Source organism: Chiloscyllium plagiosum, chromosome 12 (genome assembly GCF_004010195.1).
Source record: "Chiloscyllium plagiosum isolate BGI_BamShark_2017 chromosome 12, ASM401019v2, whole genome shotgun sequence".
NCBI lineage: Eukaryota > Metazoa > Chordata > Chondrichthyes > Orectolobiformes > Hemiscylliidae > Chiloscyllium > Chiloscyllium plagiosum.
Genome location: NC_057721.1, coordinates 55,330,157 through 55,350,299, shown reverse-complemented (window position 1 = coordinate 55,350,299; position 20,143 = coordinate 55,330,157). Strand labels below are relative to the sequence as shown.

Below are 20,143 nucleotides of genomic sequence, written 5' to 3'. Positions count from 1 at the left end.
GGTATGCTTTCCTTTATTGGTCAGAGTATTGAGTACAAGAGTTGGGTGGTCATGTTGCGGCTGTACAGGACATTGGATAGGCCACTATTGGAATATCGTGTGCAATTCTGGTCTCCTTCCTATCGGAAAGATGTTGTGAAACTTGAAAGGGTTCAGAAAAGATTTACAAGGATGTTGCCAGGATTGGAGGATTTGAGCTATAGGGAGAGGCTGAACAGGCTGGGGCTGTTTTCCCCAGAGCGTTGGAGGCTGGGGGGTAACCTTATAGAGGTTTACAAAATTATGAGGGGCATGGATAGGATAAATAGGCAAAGTCTTTTCCCTGGGGTCGGGGAGTCCAGAACTAGAGGGCATAGGTTTAGGATGAGAGGGGAAAGATATAGAGACCTAAGGGGCAACCTTTTCACGCAGAGGATGGTATGTGTATGGAATGAACTGCCAGAGGAAGTGGTGGAGGCTGGTACAATTGCTACATTTAAAAGGCACCTGGATGGGTATATGAATAGGAAGGGTTTGGAGGTGCTGGCAGGTGGGACTTGATTGTGTTGGGATATCTGGTCGGCATGGACGGGTTGGACTGAAGGGTCTATTTCCATGCTGTACATCTCTATGACGTATCTTTACTAACTCACTCACTAGCTCGCTATATTCATTCCACGTTCCTATTCATTCATTCATAACGCTTGACTAACCCATTGGACTATAACGTTTTCACTCATTCACACATAATACTGCATTTTTGTAGTGCATTTTACTATTCCAGGTGAACTAAATTAAAACATTCCTTCCAAACCATTACTGCTCCTTCACACCTTCAACCCTTATTATTTACATCAAAATCTGCTTCTGAATAAATATCAAAGACTACTAACCTATTCAGAAACAATATCGTCAGTGCCATACTATCTCCATGACACACCCAAATCTATGAAAAGATTATAATATTAATCAGCCCTTAACAACCGTCTCTCAGGAACTGAACAGTTTCCCCAACTAGTATGTATTTGTTAAATACATATTAAACAGGGCCGCTAAACTTACTATTAAAAAAGTGCTTCTGTTAAACTGCATGAATGAAACTCACACCTGCAAATGGTAAACAAATCTCACAACCCAGCTGTAGTAATCAGTTCAATATTATAACGCTGCTGTCACTTTAACAAGGTTATTTTATCCTTGAGTTTTTTCAAAACAGGGTGCTGAAATGTCTGGGAATGTCTACTTTAACAATGGCAGCAGAGTGGCCAGTTCAGGTTTTTTTCTGGTTTAGATGTAGCAAGACAAGCTGCTGATGGCTGTAGTGGAAGCTGCTACAATGCAAAAAGGTTTCATGCTTCAGTAGATGATTCTTGACTGGTTTCTCTCTTTGAAATCTCTTCTGCATGTAAGAGACTGTGTTTGAATTTACCATTTGTCAAAGGGTGTGTTTATGGGATGTTACGGGAATTGGAACAGCTCCTTAGTTAAGTAGCTGTATCGAGTCTGTTCTGTTATTCTAAATTCTGTTTTCTTTTGGTCATGTTTCAACTGTAGTGTTTAAATAAATTCTGTTTTGCTTAAAGCAGAGTGGTTTGACCAGATGCACCACACCTGGAATATCCACTTCATATCTGCCATTAAAATAAGAAAAAGTTAATGTCTTGGCTACCTTCTTAAAATACTTTGAGGGGGTCTGTCCTGGTTCATAATAATATCCTTTATTTATTTTATTATGTATAATTTCTAATTTATTTAGAACATCTAGGCCTAGGGACAAAAGGACTAATACCCCTTACTTATGCAAGCTCAGAACAGACAGACATTCTAATCCCATAAGAAGTAACAGCCATCATTTAACAAATGTTTAAACTATCTAGTGTTTCCAAGGACGTAAGTCACCCAAACCTTTGTGTACAATAGATAAAACAGTGTAACACCATCGTGATAAAATTTGAATATACTTAAGAACTGTTTATATCAAAGCTACTGTAAGAACTGTATTTCAGGATTCCATCACCACCTCAAACTGTGCTCCTGCAGTTGCTAAGTAAAAAGGCTACTTTCACCACCCATCGATTTTGATTGTTATTTGAACACGATCCCATAGATCCTTACCAATTTGTTTCACTCAAAGATGGAAGTTCTAATGATGGAAAACTGGGTTGAGTATTCATTTGGGGAAATTGAGTAATTTCTGCACCAATTTTTCTGTTTGGATTAATATCCTACATTTGCACATTTGTTTGGAGATGATGAGAATGACAGTCAGCTCTGCTTTGTCCAATGCCATCAGATGCAAATAATATCAACATTCAATAAGTAGTATATAAGAATTTGTGAACCATTCATGTCACATGAACTAAGTCTTCCATTCTTGGCTCTATTTTAAAATATACTTTGTCTGCTGATTACAAAGCAAACAGTATTATTTGCTTTATTTTGTTTACTTTTTAAAAATGGATCTGATTTGAAATCAGGAATTCCCTGGCTGTTCTCTGTTTGGCTTGTCCTATAATAGTAGTGTTGTCCCAGTCGAACTCATGTTGCTTGTCATCTGAGTGTGTGGCTAGACGTGATGGTACAGAGAACACCGAACGAAGAATTCACCACAAAGATATACAGGAAAGCCACACACACAGACCAAGTCCTAAACTATGAACTGTGACCACTAAGACTCATAACAGCACACAAACCAACAGCCACTCTCAGACAACAACTCACCAGGACCGAAGGACCCGATACCCAGCATGAGCAAAACCAATGTAGTGTACAAAGTCCCATGCAAGGACTGCACAAAACACTACATAGGACAAACAGGAAGACAGCTAATGATCCGCATCCATGAACACCAACTAGCCACGAAACAACATGACCAGCTATCCTTAGTAGATTAGATTAGATTAGATTACTTAGATTAGATTACTTACAGTGTGGAAACAGGCCCTTCGGCCCAACAAGTCCACACCGACCCGCCGAAGCGCAACCCATCCATTTCCCCTACATTTACCCCTTTACCTAACACTACAGGCAATTTTGCATGGCCAATTCACCTGACCTGTACATCTTTGGACTGTGGGAGGAAACCGGAGCACACGGAGAAAACCCACGCAGACATGGGAAGAATATGCAAACTCCACACAGTCAGTTGCCTGAGTCGGGAATTGAACCCGGGTCTCTGGCGCTGTGAGGCAGCAGTGCTAACTACTGTGCCACCGTGCCGCCCACACACTCAACAAGCAACATGAGTTCGACAGTGTCTTGATGCAACTTCTTTTGTGTGTGTTGGGGTGGTTGCTTTCATAGTTTAGGACTTGGTCTGTGTGTGTGGCTTTCCTGTATACCTTTGTGGTGAATTCTCCGTTCGGTGTTCTCTGTACCATCGCGTCTAGCCATACACTCAGATGACAAGCAACATTAGTTTGACTGGGACAACACTACTATTATAGGACAAGCCAAACAGAGAACAGCCAGGGAATTCCTAGAGGCATGGCACTCATCCACAGATTCAATCAATAAGCACATCGACCTTGACCCAATCTCCCGGCCACTGCAGCGGACAGCTGGAACGGACAACCGGAAGCGGCAGGTACAAATCACTATAAATGCCGGAGGAAACATCACAGAAGCGCTTCACAGGAGGCTCCCAAGTACTGAGGATGTCACCTAGACAGGGGATGAAATATCTGCAACACAAATTCCCAGCTCGGCGAACAGCACCACAATAAAGTGTCTAAGACGGCATATGGGATACCTGTCTTTATTAGCCAAGCAACAGACTTTAAGAGCAGAAAGGTGATGCTGAAACTGTATAACATGTTAGTTAGGCCACAACTAAAATACCTATGCAGTTCAGGAATTCACTTTATTCACAGGAAGGATGTGATAGCAATTTACCAGGATATTGTTCAGGCTGGAGAGTTGTAATTATGAAGAGAGATCAGATACACTGCAGTTGTTTTCACTGGAGTCAAGTCAAAAAGCAGGGCGCTGGAAAAGCACAGCAAGTTATGCAGCATCCGCGGAGCAGCAGAGTCAACATTCTGGGCATAAGCCCTTCAGATTACTGATGAATGGCTTACGCCCAAAACATCGACGCTCCTGCTCCTCAGATGCTACCTGACCTGCTGTGCTTTTCCAGTACCATACTTTTCGACTCTCTCTCCAGCATCTGCAGTCCTCTCTTCTCTTCCTTGGAGTAAAGGAGACTGAAGAGAGGGATATAAATTGGGTAGACAGGAAGTAACTTTGCTCCCTTGGTAGAGGGATCAATGACCGGGGGAATAGATTTAAGGTCAGAGGTAGGAAGTTTGGAAGGAATGTGAGGAAATCTTTTTCACTCAGAGGATGGTGGAATCTGAAACTTATTGCTTGCAATTGTGCTGGAGGGAGAAACCTTCATAACATCTAAGTGGTATTTAGATGTGCACTTGCAGTGCCAAGGAATACAAGGCTATATAAGGAATATAAGGCCAAGTGCTGGAAAATAGTACTAGAAGAGTGAGTTGCTTGTTTTTGACCGACGCAGATTCAGTGAGCTGAGGGCCTTTTTCTACGCTGTTGACCTATGTGCCAATGAATTTGTGTCATCAGAACTAGGGTAATCATGCCTGTAATTATATTTTAAGTTTAACTTACTTCCATCATTCACCTGATATGTGGTATAAATAGTGTATATAATAAGTTGAAAAATATCAGTACGATGACAGTAACGAGACATTAGAATTCATGGAATAAATAAATATTACAGTAAATAATTATAAATATTTCAAAGCATACTTAAGTTCCTCATATACATAGCTGCGACATATATTCTTACTTTGTCAGAACAGAGTTTTTGTAATGCAAAATGATATTCTGCATGCAGCAGAATCACTGTCAACAGAATAATTTTTTTGTAGTTTTGCAGCATTTAACGTTACACAAATTTATTCAGTTGTGAAGGGTAGAACAAACATTGTTTACTGAGAAGGATATTCAATTAGAAAAAGCCATGGTAAAACGATCCATTCTAATTACACAAGGGAGCTCAAAGCTGATTACTAACAAAATTGAGAAGCTCAGTGGCATAGTTCCTGGGCCAACAGTGATGACGTTAACTGTTTGTAATTTGAAATTAGTCCCTGGTTTCATGCCTCTCTCATTTCTTTTTCTCGACAACACCTATAATATGCATTTATATAATACTTTTAACAGAGAAGAATATCTAACCACATCTGAAAACTTAACTTTAAAACACAGCTAAATCACAATGAATTCTCACCTTGCACATATGTGGCTTCACACCTGTGTGTTTAAGCATATGAAGTCGTAAATTATAGGGTTTGGGTAATGTTTTTCCACAGATATCGCAGATAAACTGTCGTTTTGTCCTTCCTCCAGGACTCTCATCTATTTGCTCATTGTTCCGTTTGTGTCGTAGAAGATGAGACAGCAGAGAGGCTTTGTAAAGGAACTCCTTCTCACAGAGCTAAACCATGGGGAAAATAATGAACCAAGATTACTGTCATTGTAAAGTCTTGAAGGGGAGTGCAAGTTTCACCATTTGCCCAAATGTTACTGTTCAAGGGTCATATTGCAGCTGTACAGAACATTGGTTAGGCCACTTAGAGTCATAGACATGTACAGCTCAGAAACAGATCCTTCGGTCCAACTTGTCCATGCCAACCAGATATCCTAAATTAATCTAGTCCCATTTGCCAGCATGTGGCCCATATCCCTCTAAAGCATTCCCAGTCATGTACCCATCCAGAAGCTTTTTAAATGATGCAATTGTACCAGCTTCCACCACTTCCTCGGGCAGCTTATTCCATACAAACACTACCCTCTGCGTGAAAACATTGCCCCTTTGGTCCCTTTTAAAAATTTCCCCTCTCACTCTAAACCTATTCCCTAGGGAGTTCCAGACTCCCTAACTCCAGGGAAAAGACATTGACTATTTACCAAATCCATGCCCCTCATGACTTTAAAAATCTCTGTAAGATCACCCTTCAGCCTCTGACACTCCAGGGAAAACAGCTCCAGCCTATTCAGCCTCTCCCCATAGCTCAAGTCATCTAACCCTAGCAACATCCTTGTAAATCTTTTCTGAACTCTTTAAAGTTTCACAATATCCATCCTATAGCAGGGAGACCAGAATTGCACACAATATTCCAAAAGTAGCTGAACCAATGTCTTGTACAGCCGTAACATGACCTCCCAACTCCTGTACTCAATGCTCTGACCAATAAACGAAAACATACTAAACACCTCCTTCATAATCCTATTTAAATTAGACTCAATTTTCAAGAAACTATGAACCTGTATTCAAAGGTCTCTTTGTTCAGCAACATTCCCTTGGACCTTACCATTAAGTGTATAAGCCCTGCTAAGATTTGCTTTCCCAAAAATCAGCACCTCACACTTATCTGAATTAAACTCCATCTGCCACTTCTCAGCCTGTTGGCACATCTGATCAAGATCCTGTTGTAATCTGAGGTAACCCTCTTCGCTGTCCACTACACCTCTAATTTTGGTGTCACCTGCAAACTTACTAACTCTACCTCTTATGCTCGCATCTAAATCATTTATACAAGTGACAAAAAGTAGTGAACCCAGCACTGATCCTTGTGGCACTCCATTGGTCACATGCCTCCAGTCTGAAAAACAACCCTCCACCACCACCCTCTGTCTTTTGCTCTCCTGATTTCTCTCTTAAGTATACTTTTGGAATACTGCGTGCAATTCTGGTCTCCTTCCTAACGGAAGGATGTTGTGAAACTTGAAAGGATTCAGAAAAAATTTACAAGGATGTTACCAGGGTTGGAGGATTTGTGCTATAGGGAGAGATTGAAATAGCTGGGGCTTTTTTCCCTGGAGCATCGGAGGCTGAGGGGTGACCTTATAGAGGTTTTATAAACACATGAGGGGCACGGATAGGATAAACAGACAAAGTCTTTTCCCTGGAGTGGGAAGATTTATGGTGAGAAGGGAAAGATATAAAAGAGACCTAAGGGGCAACATTTTCACTCAGAGGGTGTACATGTATGGAATGAGCTGCCAGAGTAAGTGGTGGAGGCTAGTACAATTGCAACATTTTAAAGGCATCTAGATGGGTATGTGAATAGGAAGGGTTTGGAGGGATATGAGCGGGGTGCTGGCAGTTGGGACTCAATTGGGTTGGGATATCTGGTCGGCATGGACGAGTTGGACCGAAGGGTCTGTTTTCGTGCTGTATATCTCTATGACTCTAAGTTTGTTCCTTTTTTCCATCTTTCCTCCTTTCAAGAATGGATTGCACCTCCAGAAAGATCAATAATCTTTTGATACCAAATTCAAGTGGCCATTCTTTACTAGTGGACATGAAGTGTGAGAGTAGGAAGACATCAGAGACAAATCTAGTCACTGATATTAACACATATGACCAACTATGTTAAGACAGACACACAAAGAGCTGCAGGTGCTGGAAATGAGAGTGCTGAAGCAAGACAGCAGGTCTGTACAGAGAAAAGCAGAGTTAATGTTTTGGATCCAGTAAACCATTGGACTTGAAATGTTAATTTTGTTTTTCTCTCTACAGATATTTGCAGGCCTGCTTTGTTTTTTTTTCCAGTACACACTGTTTTTGTTCCAGGTTAAGAAAAGTTAAATCAGTACAAACTAGGTCTAGATCTTTATGGATTATGACCACAACAAGCTATGAATTCCATTGCTAAGCCATTAACAAAACTTAACTTTTGATTTTTCTAATTTGAAATATCTCCTTAGGTCTTCCTCTTTCTTGCCATTCCCAAGGCAGATTTTGTGTAACAGGATATAACAACTAATTGGTGCAAAATACACCTTTTATTGCAGTGCTGTCAAGTTAACAATAATTACATCAAATTGCCAGCTCCATTGGACTGAGAACAGTAAAGTTATTTTACAACTTTATTCTGAGTCTAGAATTTGATTTCAGCATATATATACATTACACAAAAACTAAAATAACTGGCCCTATTAGAAACATAAAACAATTAGGGAATATTTCACTTGATTTCTCAATTCCTCCGAATTCTTACCGGACATTTAAATTCTTTGGTTCTATTGTGGGTCATGACGTGCATCATCAAAGTATAACGTTTTGGGAATGCCTTTCCACATTCATTACATTTATGTTCCATTTCTACATCATCTCCTTCCATTGGGGTTCGTTTTGGTTGCATTTTTCTTCCTCTCTTCACCAACTTCTGGGCAACCTGTGGAGGAAATAATGTAGCATTTTTGAATTAAGTACAGAGACCAGTAAAGCAGTCGTACGGGTCATTTCATAAGCTTTTGGAGCACACTAATAATCTTTTCTTGAGATGACATACATTTTTATATACTTTACCTAGTACCTATTTTATTCAAGGCCAAGTATTATCTCTAGATGATTGCAGAAAGCTATTCCCAAGTCTATGGAATACTGCTCAGAATCTCCCCAGAGATGCTTGTAATAGCAGTCAGAGAATAAATTATGCTTTGTTTTGCAGGGAGAGATCTCTGCTGTTTGCTTGATGCTTCTTTGCAGCAACTTTGCTGAAAACTGGAAATCATTGACACAATAATCTAAAATGCCATCCATATCTAAAAAAGAATTGCTGAAAACAAAAATGGAGCTAGCTCGTTTTCATAATGGAAGAGGAAAACTGGTTTCAGCAGGATCAATCTTTTCTTCAGGACATGACCTGAATGCAGACTCTTTCATATTCGTTCCACAGAGTGAAAATTATCAAAGATCTTAAATGACATTTCTTTACCACCCTCATAAGACTCACTATTAGAATGTAAACAATAGCGTCAGTGTCAAAAGGCTGCAGGTAAAATCTACATCAGAATAAGCACATCAACTTATACGACATTTCAGCACAGCACTGTCAGAGGCCTTTCGGCTTACTCAGGTAGATATGGAAAATCTAGTTTCCTATTCAGATATGTAGAAGTTTTGGGAGGTTAAGACTTAAATTAGAGGAACAGATATCTGGAGGTTTATAGGTGAGAGAACAGAGAGGAGGGCCAGGCCATGGAAATAGTTGAAATTAGGAGAATTTGAAAATTCAATTGTTGCTCAACCAGGAACCTGTATAGGTCAATGAACCACGGGGGTTTGATGAATAAACAAATGAGTTAATAAAGGCATGGATAATGGCTTCAGCACCATAACAGCTAAGAGTGGAGACACTGAGATGTCAAGAAGGTGGAAATATTGCCTAGGGACTTGGTTGAAAGCTCATTTTGAAATCAAGCATGACACCAGATTTTCGAAGCTGAAAATGTGTTGCTGGAAAAGTGCAGCAGGTCAGGCAGCATCCAAGGAACAGGAGAATCGACGTTTCGGGCATAAGCCCTTCTTCAGGAATTTCGAAGGCTGGTTCAGCCGGAGATTTACTGTCAAGAGCACTTGTTCTTTTTCAAAAAGCACCACAAAATTTTCTCAACAGAAAGATGGCTTAACCATCAGAAAGAGAGCACCTGCATTATTAAAATATCATACTAAAATCATTTAATTTAGCTTCAAGCTACAAGCCTCTAACTCTGGGCCAGTGTTGCAACATAATCAACCTATACCACACTTTATTTTACATTCTTGCTTCAACTCTATTGAAACAGTTTCTCAAAAATCAAACTATTTTGAAGTACCTATGTAAAATATGTTACATTGTTATGGTCAATCAAATGTTTCCATTCCACAGGTTCTTTGACTTTAAATTATACCATTTGATCAAAGGAATATGATTATGGATATTCTTTGAAGTGTTTACTCAGCTACACGTAAAATTGCAAAAAAGCTGCCCAAAAAATGTATTCTGCTTCAATGGATTTATTGCCTTTGAACAAAAAAAAAGGTCACACTGGATCATTTAAAGTTCACAAAACAAATCTTTTTAGTTATCTCTTAGTTAATTTTTGAAACTATTGATCTTATAAAAGACTGAGGAGCTCGCTAAAACACTGATCAGGTTTCAAATAAATTAGAAGTGAAATATGTCAATAAATAAAGTAATCCATATCACATGTTTTCCTCTGCCCTTACAATCAACCACTGACATCTAAGTTGAAGGAAGTACAAACATTGCTTCACTAAAACAGTCTTACTGTTACCAGCTTTGCATCTTTGCATTCCAACTGCAAAGGCACTGTCCAGTTTCTCTCATTTCAATGCCTTTTATTCATGTCACAGGTTATCAATATCCATTGTTAAAATTATTGGACAGTGTGTGTAAAGCTACTGAAACTAATACTTTCCTCTCTGGAAGTTATTTTTTGTGCTATTCTAACAAAAGGAACTGGAACAACAGCAAGAATCATGACTAATTTCTCTTGTTTAGCATATGGATGTCACGCAACCTGTGACATCCACCCACCTTCAGTTAGTAACTTTAGGGCCTTTCTGATGTGTGGCTTAGCTACTCATGAATATTTCATGGAAGCACTGATTGAGAATCCACCCTTTTGTTAATTTTAGTTGATAATCATCAATTTTTTAAATATGCAAATCATATAACTTTAACATAGCAATTGTACAATTGGACTAATAATCCAGAAAATGAGAATTCAAACCCCACCACAGCAATTTGAGAACAGATCAAGAAATCTGCTATTCTTACACTGTCAAGCTAACATGAGATTCAGGTGCAGAGAATGAAGTAAAGCGAAAGCTAGAAAACTTTCAATAAGTTAATCAAAACCACCAATCTAGATGACAAAAGATATTAATCCTGAAATCAAGAACAGAAACATGGAAATGCAAATATTTGAGACTGATGTAATAAATACTTTAGGTCTAAAAGGTTTACCAAATTCTGATAGAATCTCAAGATGCAGCTAACCGAATCAATTCTGTACCATTTATAATCAAATATACCCCAATCATTCACTGTTATAACTTAGTATTAAGAATCTAAATATTGCTAAGTCCTATTTTCTCCAAAACTCAGCAAAGGAGTTTCTGTATCAGACTAGAAAAATCCAGCAAACATGATTCTAGACTGGGTTATTAAATCAACATTTCATTTTCAACTTCCTAGTTTGCAAAACTTTAATGTTGAAATTTCATACCTGCTGTGTCGCAGATTTTAGGTTAGTTTTTCTGGCTCGCAGCTTTTTTTCTGTACCTTTGTGTAACCGAATGTATCCACCTTCAGCTAGCGTACGTTGTCGTAATCTGCTTTTGTAAGTATCATCTAAGAGACATTTGGAAGAAGAAGCAACAGCAACCTTTGTAGCTTTCTGTTTGTCATGTAATTTTGGTGGCCTACCACGCTTTCGTTTTGGCACATTATTACCGAGCACATCTGCAGACTCCTCTTTTACTTGATCTTCATTCTCATTTCCATTAACAGTTGGTATGTCCATCTGCATATCAGCTGTGGGAATTTCTGTCACACCCTCACCTTTAGTCTCTGCATTTTCCTGATCTGGCAAACTTACACCAGACTCCATGGGTTCAGGTTGTTCATTAACATTAGCCTGGTTTTCATCACAACTACATTCTGCAGGGCAGTCCAGAATATCTTGGCTTTGCTGAATTGATAATTCTTCAGCTGTCTGTGCCTCTTCTGAATCGTGCATTACTGCTTCATTTGGGGTCTCATCTTCCCTCTTCGATGGAGGGCCTTCAGCAGATACAGGAATTTGTTCAGACTCCTGAAGTACCATTGTTTTGGAGCCATCAGTGTTTTCATTAGTTTCAAGCTCCTGATGTTCTACGGCATTAACATTAATTGGAATCTCCACACCTTGTGTGTTGTCTCTGGAATTGACAGTTTTCACATCTCCTTTTTGGTAGACTGTAATTTTTCTTTCCTCCAGTTGTTTGTGTACATGCTCACATATTTCCAGAACTTCATGCATCAGCAAATGTCGTGCCAATGTGGCAACATCAGCCATGTGGCAGAAATCAAATGCCAGGACTGATGTGTAGGCAAATTCCAATAATGGCAAAAAACTTGTCTTACTAAATCCTAGAAGGAATGAAAAGTACAGCATTTCAAATAACATCATCATTCATTTTATAAAATCAGAGCGATCATCAGATTCAGGTAGTGTAGGATATAAACTAAGGGACATTTGTTGCAGTACACAAAAAGCCAAAATGTTGAAACTTGATGACAATAAATTAATGAGCAGCCATCTACCAGATGGGGAAAAAATGTTGCATTTCAGCAAGTTTTGAAAACAACCTAATTCACTTTACGATAATTTGGAATTAATTTTATATACACACCAGTTCAAATTAGATGGGGGCTGTGTTTAAGAGCATTAACAAAAAATATTGGTTTGATTTGATAATCTCAATTTCAATTGTGACACTGCAGAAATCACTGCATAAAGAAAGAAAAATCACCGACCAAGAACCAACATGGCTCTACATCATACATTGTGCATGCATCACGGTAACCAGAACAGATTATAACACGGAAATAAAATTAAGTAAGTAATTCAATTCTCAAAGAGTTCTATTCAACTATGGCAGTTATGCAATTAAGTTGTAAGATTACACAATTTTTTAAATTAATGACCTATCAAACCTCAGTTTCTACAATCATTGCCATTTCTTACTAGAATAAATTAAAATGAAAAACAGGAAGACTATGAACTTCAAAGCATTACTATTCATCTTTGAAATCAGACTGATCATCAAATTCTTTCAGGTATTATCGGCTAAACAGAGAGGACTGCTGCTAAACTTAGAAGCCCAAGGACAACAAAATTAATAAGCAGGAATTCACCAGAGGCATAAAAAGTTACACATAAACGAGTTATCAAAAGAAATTGACTTGTTATTACAAAGGAAAGCTCATATATTAAATATAAAATTGAACAATAATATAGGATTCATCACACCTCCTCTGCCTAACTTTGCAACAAAGAGCCAAGAAGTGACTGAGTGAGCTTCGGATGGTTCAGTCTACAAATGAATAGCTGAGCTGTCATTACATTATCTGGATGCAGCACATGAGGGTGATCAGCCTCCATGAAATTACACTACACCGAGGTCATTTGGAAATTTTAACATCTTCAGGATAGAAAGGTAACCAAGATAGGTCAAGTAAAAGGCAGCAATGATGGAGTAAAAGAAAAAACTTGTTTCACATTATTAGGTGAAGTTTACCTTCATTCTTTAGTAAATGTGGAAACACTTTATCTTATACTGATAATAAACACTCCAATTCATAGTTATAATTGTCACTTACAAAATTACTCAATGATTTCATACCTGAAAGGTCGACAACAGCTTCATGACTGGAGACTGCCCCTTTTTCAATGAAGAGTTCTCGAAAATATTCACTGCTTGCTGCAAGAATGGACTTATGTGCTTTGTACTCCTCTCCCTCAATCAGCAGCGTGACATCACAGAACTGGTTGAACAGTCTTTGAACGTTCAATTGCTCTAACACTACTTGACAGTGCTTTTCAGATTCCTGTTTTACAAGTCCTTTGCTATCCACCTGGATAAATTGATTTATTTATATATATTAAAATGTGCAATAATTTAAGTCAATCAATAACTGACTAGTTAACAACTATTTGAAGAATATAATGCCATCTTTAACTATCATCCATCTGGCTTCATTAGAGGTTGATTGGATAGATTTAGAGAAGATATTTTCACTTGCGATGGAATACAAAACTGGGAATGATAAGTGTAATTTTGTAACTAACAAATTCAATTAGAAATTTAGATAAGTTTCTATATTTAGCAAGGTGAGAATAGGCAAAGCTGAGACAAATAGTGTCGATATAGCTAAGAGAATGCTATTAAGTAAATGAGAGAGAAGGGAGAAGAAGGAAATGCTGATAGGCTAGATAAATTGAAGTGAAGGAGGTCTGTGTGGAACATAAATGCCAACTGAGGCTGAATAGCATTCTTCCTCATCATAGCATTGCATTAAGTTGTTTCATATGAAGTTAAGAGATACAGATGAACAGAATTTAAAGTATATATTGCAGACCTGAATAAAACAACAAACAGCAGAAATGATGAAATACAAGAGTTTGCCTCATCAAGCACCTGTGAATGTTCATCAGAATTCAGATCCCTGCACGAAAGTATATATGAAAATGTTAGGCACTACTTTCATTAAGATTTACTTTATTTATGGGCTGATGACATTGGACGAAAAGTAACACCTAAAAAGGTGGGGACAAATGACTAAAAGTGATGTTGTTTTCCATCAATCAACCAAAATGTTGTAAATTATACATTGATTATAACCTCTAATTTAGAAAAATTGTACATGTACAAATAATCACCTGGTCAAACACAGCACATAGACACTGTGATAAGATTTTTTTAACAGGTTAGATAAAGACTTTAGAATAGTAACTCAAGAATGGCAACTCAAAACAGTTTCCTCAGTTTCACCTGTTTCGTTTGTAAATGCTTTCTATTATTTGGGATATCTCAGGTTCAATAAATAAACTTCACTCAAAGAAACAAATTTGTAAACATTTTGTTTCTTGACCTTCACTGAATTTGCTAGCTAGGTAGCCAAGTTATATACATTACAAAAATTTTGGGTGTTTAGAGAAATAGTTAATGTTGTTTGGGTCAGCAAAGGAGTATTAAATTTTAGTACTGCACATTGACCAAGAATAATGAAAGAGAAGGAAAAAAATTATCCCAACTCCTGACTGTTGAACATTGATTCTTTTGAAATCTATAAATGTGGACATAAAGAAAACTACTATGTTTTATGAGCAGCAATATCATAAATAAAGGAAAAAAATTGTATTTAAGTTTCTGCTAACACATTTCAGCTGGAGCAATTCTTTCCTTCCTGCCCTCAAACTCTTACCTTGACAAGTGAGGGGGGGACACACTTTGTTGAAATTTTCCTGCCCACACTGGTGGCTGACACAATGTTTGGTCACACTTACAAATGAAGAGTGATCATTTGAATATCTACAAAACCATAAGTCAGAGAAACACTATTTCCAGGAAAATAAGAGTAAAATACAAGAACACAAGATAGAAGTAATAGATGACGATATGACTCAGCAAACTTGCTTTATCTTTGAGCACAATCATGGCTTATCTTGGGGTTCAACTACATTTTCCCACCCATTTCTCATATCCATTGATTTCTTGAGAGATTACAATATTTGCCTGTCCCAACCTTAGATGTAGTGAACAATGGTGCGCCTGGAACACAGAACTCCAAAGATTCACAACCCTTTTGAGTGAATGAATTATTTCTCGCCTCAATACTAAATAATGATCATCTTATCCTGAGATTAATTTCTGTATTCTAGATTTTCTAGCAGAAACAACTTCTCAGTTTAGAGAAACAATTTCAATGAGTTTGCCTCTCATTTAAACTCCAGGGAACATACTTAATCTCACAACATAAGATAATTTTTCATCATTGGGAAAAGTTAAGTGAGCCTTTTCTGCATCATTTTTAGCAAGACTTCCTTACTCTTGTACTCCAATACCCTTGCAACGAAGATTAGTATGCCATTCACCTTATTTGCTTGCTAACTGACCTACATGTGACTCCAGACCCACAGCAACATGGTTGACTCTTTACTGCCCTCTGTGCAATTAGGGATGGGCAAGAAATGCTGCCTAGCCAGCAAAGCCCTCACCCTGTGAATGAATAATGAAACAAAAACCTGAATGCTGACACTGAGTTCCTTAAACTATCACATTGAAGTCTTTCTGAACATTAACATTTACAAATTTGACACCTTTTAAAAAATACTTTTTTATTGTGATCAAAGTGAAAAACGACATTATACTCCATCTGTCATGTTACCTATTCAATTAACCTGTCTATATCTTTGCGTGTCTCTGTCACAACAAATTTTGTATTGCCAACAAATGTAGATGCATTATTTCCTCTCTGTCCGTCATTAATACACATTGTAAATAGTCGCAGCCGCAGCATTAGCCCTTATGGCACTCTTCTAGCCAAAGTCTGCTAAATTGAGAATGTTCCATTCATGCCCATTATTTGCTTCCTGTCTGTTAACTAATTCTCTATCTACTATAATACATTACTTTGAATTCCATGAGTCGTTATATTACCTAATGACTTTGTGTAGTATCTTTTCAATTGCCATTTGGAAATGCAGTTATACCACATGTAGTGGTTCCTCTTTAACTATTCTATTGATAAAATTCTCAAAAAAGTCTGTCAAACACTATTTCCTGTTTGTAAAACTATATTAGACTTTGTCAGATCATACTTTGAGAGGATAGAAAAAAGGATAGGCTAGGAAATTTGGTTGAAGAAAGAAAAATGCATTTTTACTACAGAGTATTTGTACACTTTCTATTTTAATTAACACCCTGCTTAGGACCTTCGTGTTTTGACATTGCAAACAAATCAAGCATAAATAGCAGTTTTTCTTAACATCAACAGCACATTTGTTACTTCCTGGTTCTTTTTGCTTGGCAGTTTGCGAGTTATTTAATCTCCTTCCCATATTTTAATTGGACTATCTTCATGGCAGTAGTTATTAAAGGATGTTTTCACAGCTATGTTTTTTATTAAAGCATTACTTACAAATACCAATTCTTGCTTTGAGATGTTTTTTTTTCTGGTAGGCCTTGGAGGAGCACCTGATCTTCCCTCAGAATTACTCAAATCATCATCAGTTTCATTGCTATCCTCCATTACTGGAGTATCTATTCCCAACTGCTCCAGGATTTCCATCGTATCGGCAGATACTGCCTTGTTTCGATCGACCTTCTCTTTGCATTGAATGCATTCTCTGATGTAATCTTTCACTTGCTTAAATATACCTGAAAATAAGATGCAAGTTAAAATTAATAAAAGCAAAAATGATTTACTGACAACTTGCCTTTGAAAGGCAGATTTAAATTAGTTTGAAAGAGGTTAAAAAAATGATCTAAAAGAACAGACTCAGTTGGTTTAGCACAGCCTAACTTCTCAAAGCTCCTTCAACTTAATGTCATGACGACAAGTAGAAATTTTTAGCACAAGTTTCTTTACCGGCTGGATAACTGAAAAAGTAATAATGTGATTTCAAAACATTTTAGATTGCAAATTACATTGTATGGGACGATGCCACTTCAATAACCTAATCACAATCATGCAAAATATTATTTTTTCCACCTCAAATCCCGGGAGACAATGGCATGGTGGTAATGTCATTGGAATAGTAATCAAGAAGCTAAGGCTTGAGGGTTTCAGCACATAAACTGAGGCAGAATGGAGTTGAGCATTGTTAAACTGTTGATTGTGTGGACACCTGGTTAGAAGTTAATCTCAGGATCAAATATGACACCAAGGTTGTGAGCAATTTGGTTCAGCCAAAGGTAGTCACCATGAACATATATGGCATTGATGAGATAACAGAGCTGGACTTGTGATCAAAATAATGGTTTTAGCCTTTGTAATCTCTGACAAAAATTTCTGCTCAGCCAGAATCGAATCTCAAAGTATTGGACAGTTAAGATTCAGTGGAAGGGTCAGAAAAAGTAGTAAAAGGGAGAACTGGGTACTTTTCTGTGTACTTGTGGAAGCCAGGGCTGTGTTCCCTGAGGAGCAGCAGATATATGACAAATAAAAGTGAGCCAAGCATAGACCCTTGTAGAACAGGAATGAGAGTGGCCAAAAATTTTTTTAAAGTTTGAAGGTTTTTATGAAAAGGAATTGTATGATTACACCATTTTTAATGATTTGTAATAGATGCAAATGATTCTCAGCCATTCACATAGGTGGAATTATTAGACTTCAAGTGGGCAGGAACAGCAGGTTCCCCATTTATTACCAAAAAGATTATGGAACAATGCATTGTATCAAACCAAAGTGATCTCATCTCATCAACATTTATCACAATTAGTCCATGAACTCCATACTAACAACAGAACATGGCCTTGCCTGGATTATCCATGTGTGAAGCAAAGGTCTGCAATAGTGCTTCTCAAACTATTTTCCAATGTGATATCATTTAACTAACCACATTTTCCAAGGGCAATTAGGGAAGCAAAACAAATACTAGCCCCATCAGCAATACCCACTTACCAATAAATTATATATATTTTTAATTCTTTCACAGGATGTGAACATTAATAGCTAGGATTTATGGCCCATTCTTAACTGCCGAGAGAACAGTCAATCACATTTTTTTGGGTCTGGAGTCATATTTAGGCCAGATCATATAAAGGTAGCTGATTTTCATGCCTAAATGACATTGATGAAACCGATGGGTTGTTATGACAATCAACAATGGTTACATGGTGTCCATTAGGCCAGTTTTTTTATTAAATTCAAATTTCAACATTTGCCATGGTAGAAAACAAACATCTCCAGAACACTAACCTGGTGCTGTGGATTACAAGCCCAGTGATATTACCAAAGCTTGCCACTGTCTCCACAATATATTTGGAAGGAATCCACGTTCTACAATGATCTATGCTTGGCTCACTTATTTGTTGAGTATCTGCTGCTCCTCAGGGTAAACAGGCCTGGCTTTCACAAGTACACAAACAATACCCAGCTCTCCCTTTCTACATATAAAACCAGGTCTTTCTGATCTTATATACCTTTTAGCATTGTACTTGATATTTGATTTTGTTTTTCCTCAGTCTTCTTATCAAAAGATAAAACTTGACATTTCTCTGGATTAAGCTCATCTGCCCTGTGCAATGTGACCACACCCTTGAAAGACGATCACAAACCTCACAGTTCACAGCTTTGTCTCATCTGTGAATTTTGAAATTCTGCTCTGCCCATTCATCAATATAAATTAAGAAAAATGCTGACCTAACATCTACTAATTCCTGAGTAACTCGTGCCAGTTTGAAAGACAACAATTCACAGGGCAGAGGAAACAGAGGAGGAGAGTTAAGGAGAGATCAATCTTGGACTGCTTTTTTGTCTAGCAATCCTTATGTTTTAAGCAGGCTGACAAGCATTTTTTAGAATCATCAACATTAATGCAGTAACATAAATAGAAGAAACCGACCGATCAAAGCTGATCTGATTTTTTTAAAAAAATTAACACGTTAGCAGCATTCATACCAGTTATTTCAATTTATTGAAAGAAAGGTTTTGTGCAGAAACACAATGGAAAAATTAAAATGTCGGCAGTTCAGCGGTACCATGCAAAATGATTGTTTATGATCTTACATAAATGTTTAATCCTGGTCAGTGTGGGTCAGGCGGAACAATAGGCTCGTTACGTTTTGGGAGTGAGGTTTCTGCTGAACGGGGGGGACGGAGCGGGCGGACGGCCGGATTCTCTCACGCACTCGGCGGCCCCGCCGCTTGATTAATGTGCGCGTCCTCTCTTCTTCCTGCTCTCCCCGCCCATAAGTGTCCCTGGCTGCAGCTTCCCCACTGCCCCCCGCCACAGCTCGGGGAGGACGCGCCGTGCCGGCTTGGAGGGAGGGCGGGCTGGATCTCCCGTGGAAAAAAAAATATATAAAATCGCTCACCTCTCCACCAGTAGTTCTGAGAGATGTTCCTCCAGGTCTGCTCCCGGGTCAGGTGGAAGCCCTTGGCGCTCTGGTGGAAGGAGGCGATCAGCTCCCGCCGGCTCTTGGCCTCCAGCACCACCTCCAGCTCGTCGAACTCGTCGCGGTCCTTGCGCTTCTTCTGGTAGTACAGGGTCCCCCGCCGCACCACGTAGCAGGCGGCGGCCTTGCGGATCTTCCTCTTGACGTTTCCCTCGGTCCCCGGCGCATACGGTTCCTTCTCGTTGGTCAGGTAGCGGATGATGGCTTTGTAACTCTCCTCGCTCGACATGTCACTCAGCCACCGTCCCCCACTGTGGCTACCAGCCGAGGCCTCGCTGGGGCGGTCGACAGAGGTTAAAGTCAAACAGAGAAAGGAAAGTAACAGGAGGTTTGTTTCTCCGACCAACAAGTTCTTCCCAGTGGTTGCTTTTATTTATTTTTTAAATATATTCGGGTGTTGTGAAGGGGGGCTCGGTTTCGGACGCACGGAGCGGGAAAGGTTTCCTCGGATTGACAAAATGGCTGCTGCACAACCGGAGATGACATCAGGCAGTGACCTCCGCACCGGATGTAGTCTTGCGAGCTCTCCAGTTTCTGTCTGGTACCATTCACTACATTGGGCCAGCGGCTGGTGCACGGTGCTGGCTGCGGTTACCGCGTAGGTTTTCACTCCTCTCCCCCCTCCCCTCCCCCCCCCTCTCTCCCCCCCGTCCCCTCCACTCTCTCCCC

At 38.8% G+C, this 20,143-nt stretch overlaps 1 protein-coding gene across 2 annotated transcripts in view; it reads right to left on the bottom strand.

The window, feature by feature from the left end:
* The window catches only part of zbtb11 (zinc finger and BTB domain containing 11), a 37,311-nt gene extending 17,262 nt beyond the window's left edge, over positions 1-20,049 (bottom strand). Inside the window, exons 1-6 of one of the 2 annotated variants that reach the window (XM_043701112.1) lie at positions 19,394-20,049; positions 16,494-16,732; positions 13,196-13,427; positions 11,035-11,939; positions 8,016-8,192; positions 5,240-5,446 (exon numbers count right to left, since the gene is read on the bottom strand). In XM_043701112.1, the coding sequence (XP_043557047.1) occupies positions 5,240-5,446; positions 8,016-8,192; positions 11,035-11,939; positions 13,196-13,427; positions 16,494-16,732; positions 19,394-19,703 (2,070 nt within the window). In that variant the 5' untranslated portion in view covers positions 19,704-20,049. Of the gene's footprint in view, positions 1-5,239; positions 5,447-8,015; positions 8,193-11,034; positions 11,940-13,195; positions 13,428-16,493; positions 16,733-19,085; positions 19,277-19,393 lie in introns of those variants that run through there. The other variant, XM_043701113.1, reaches the window with a different exon arrangement.
* Positions 20,050-20,143: the final 94 nt, after the last annotated feature.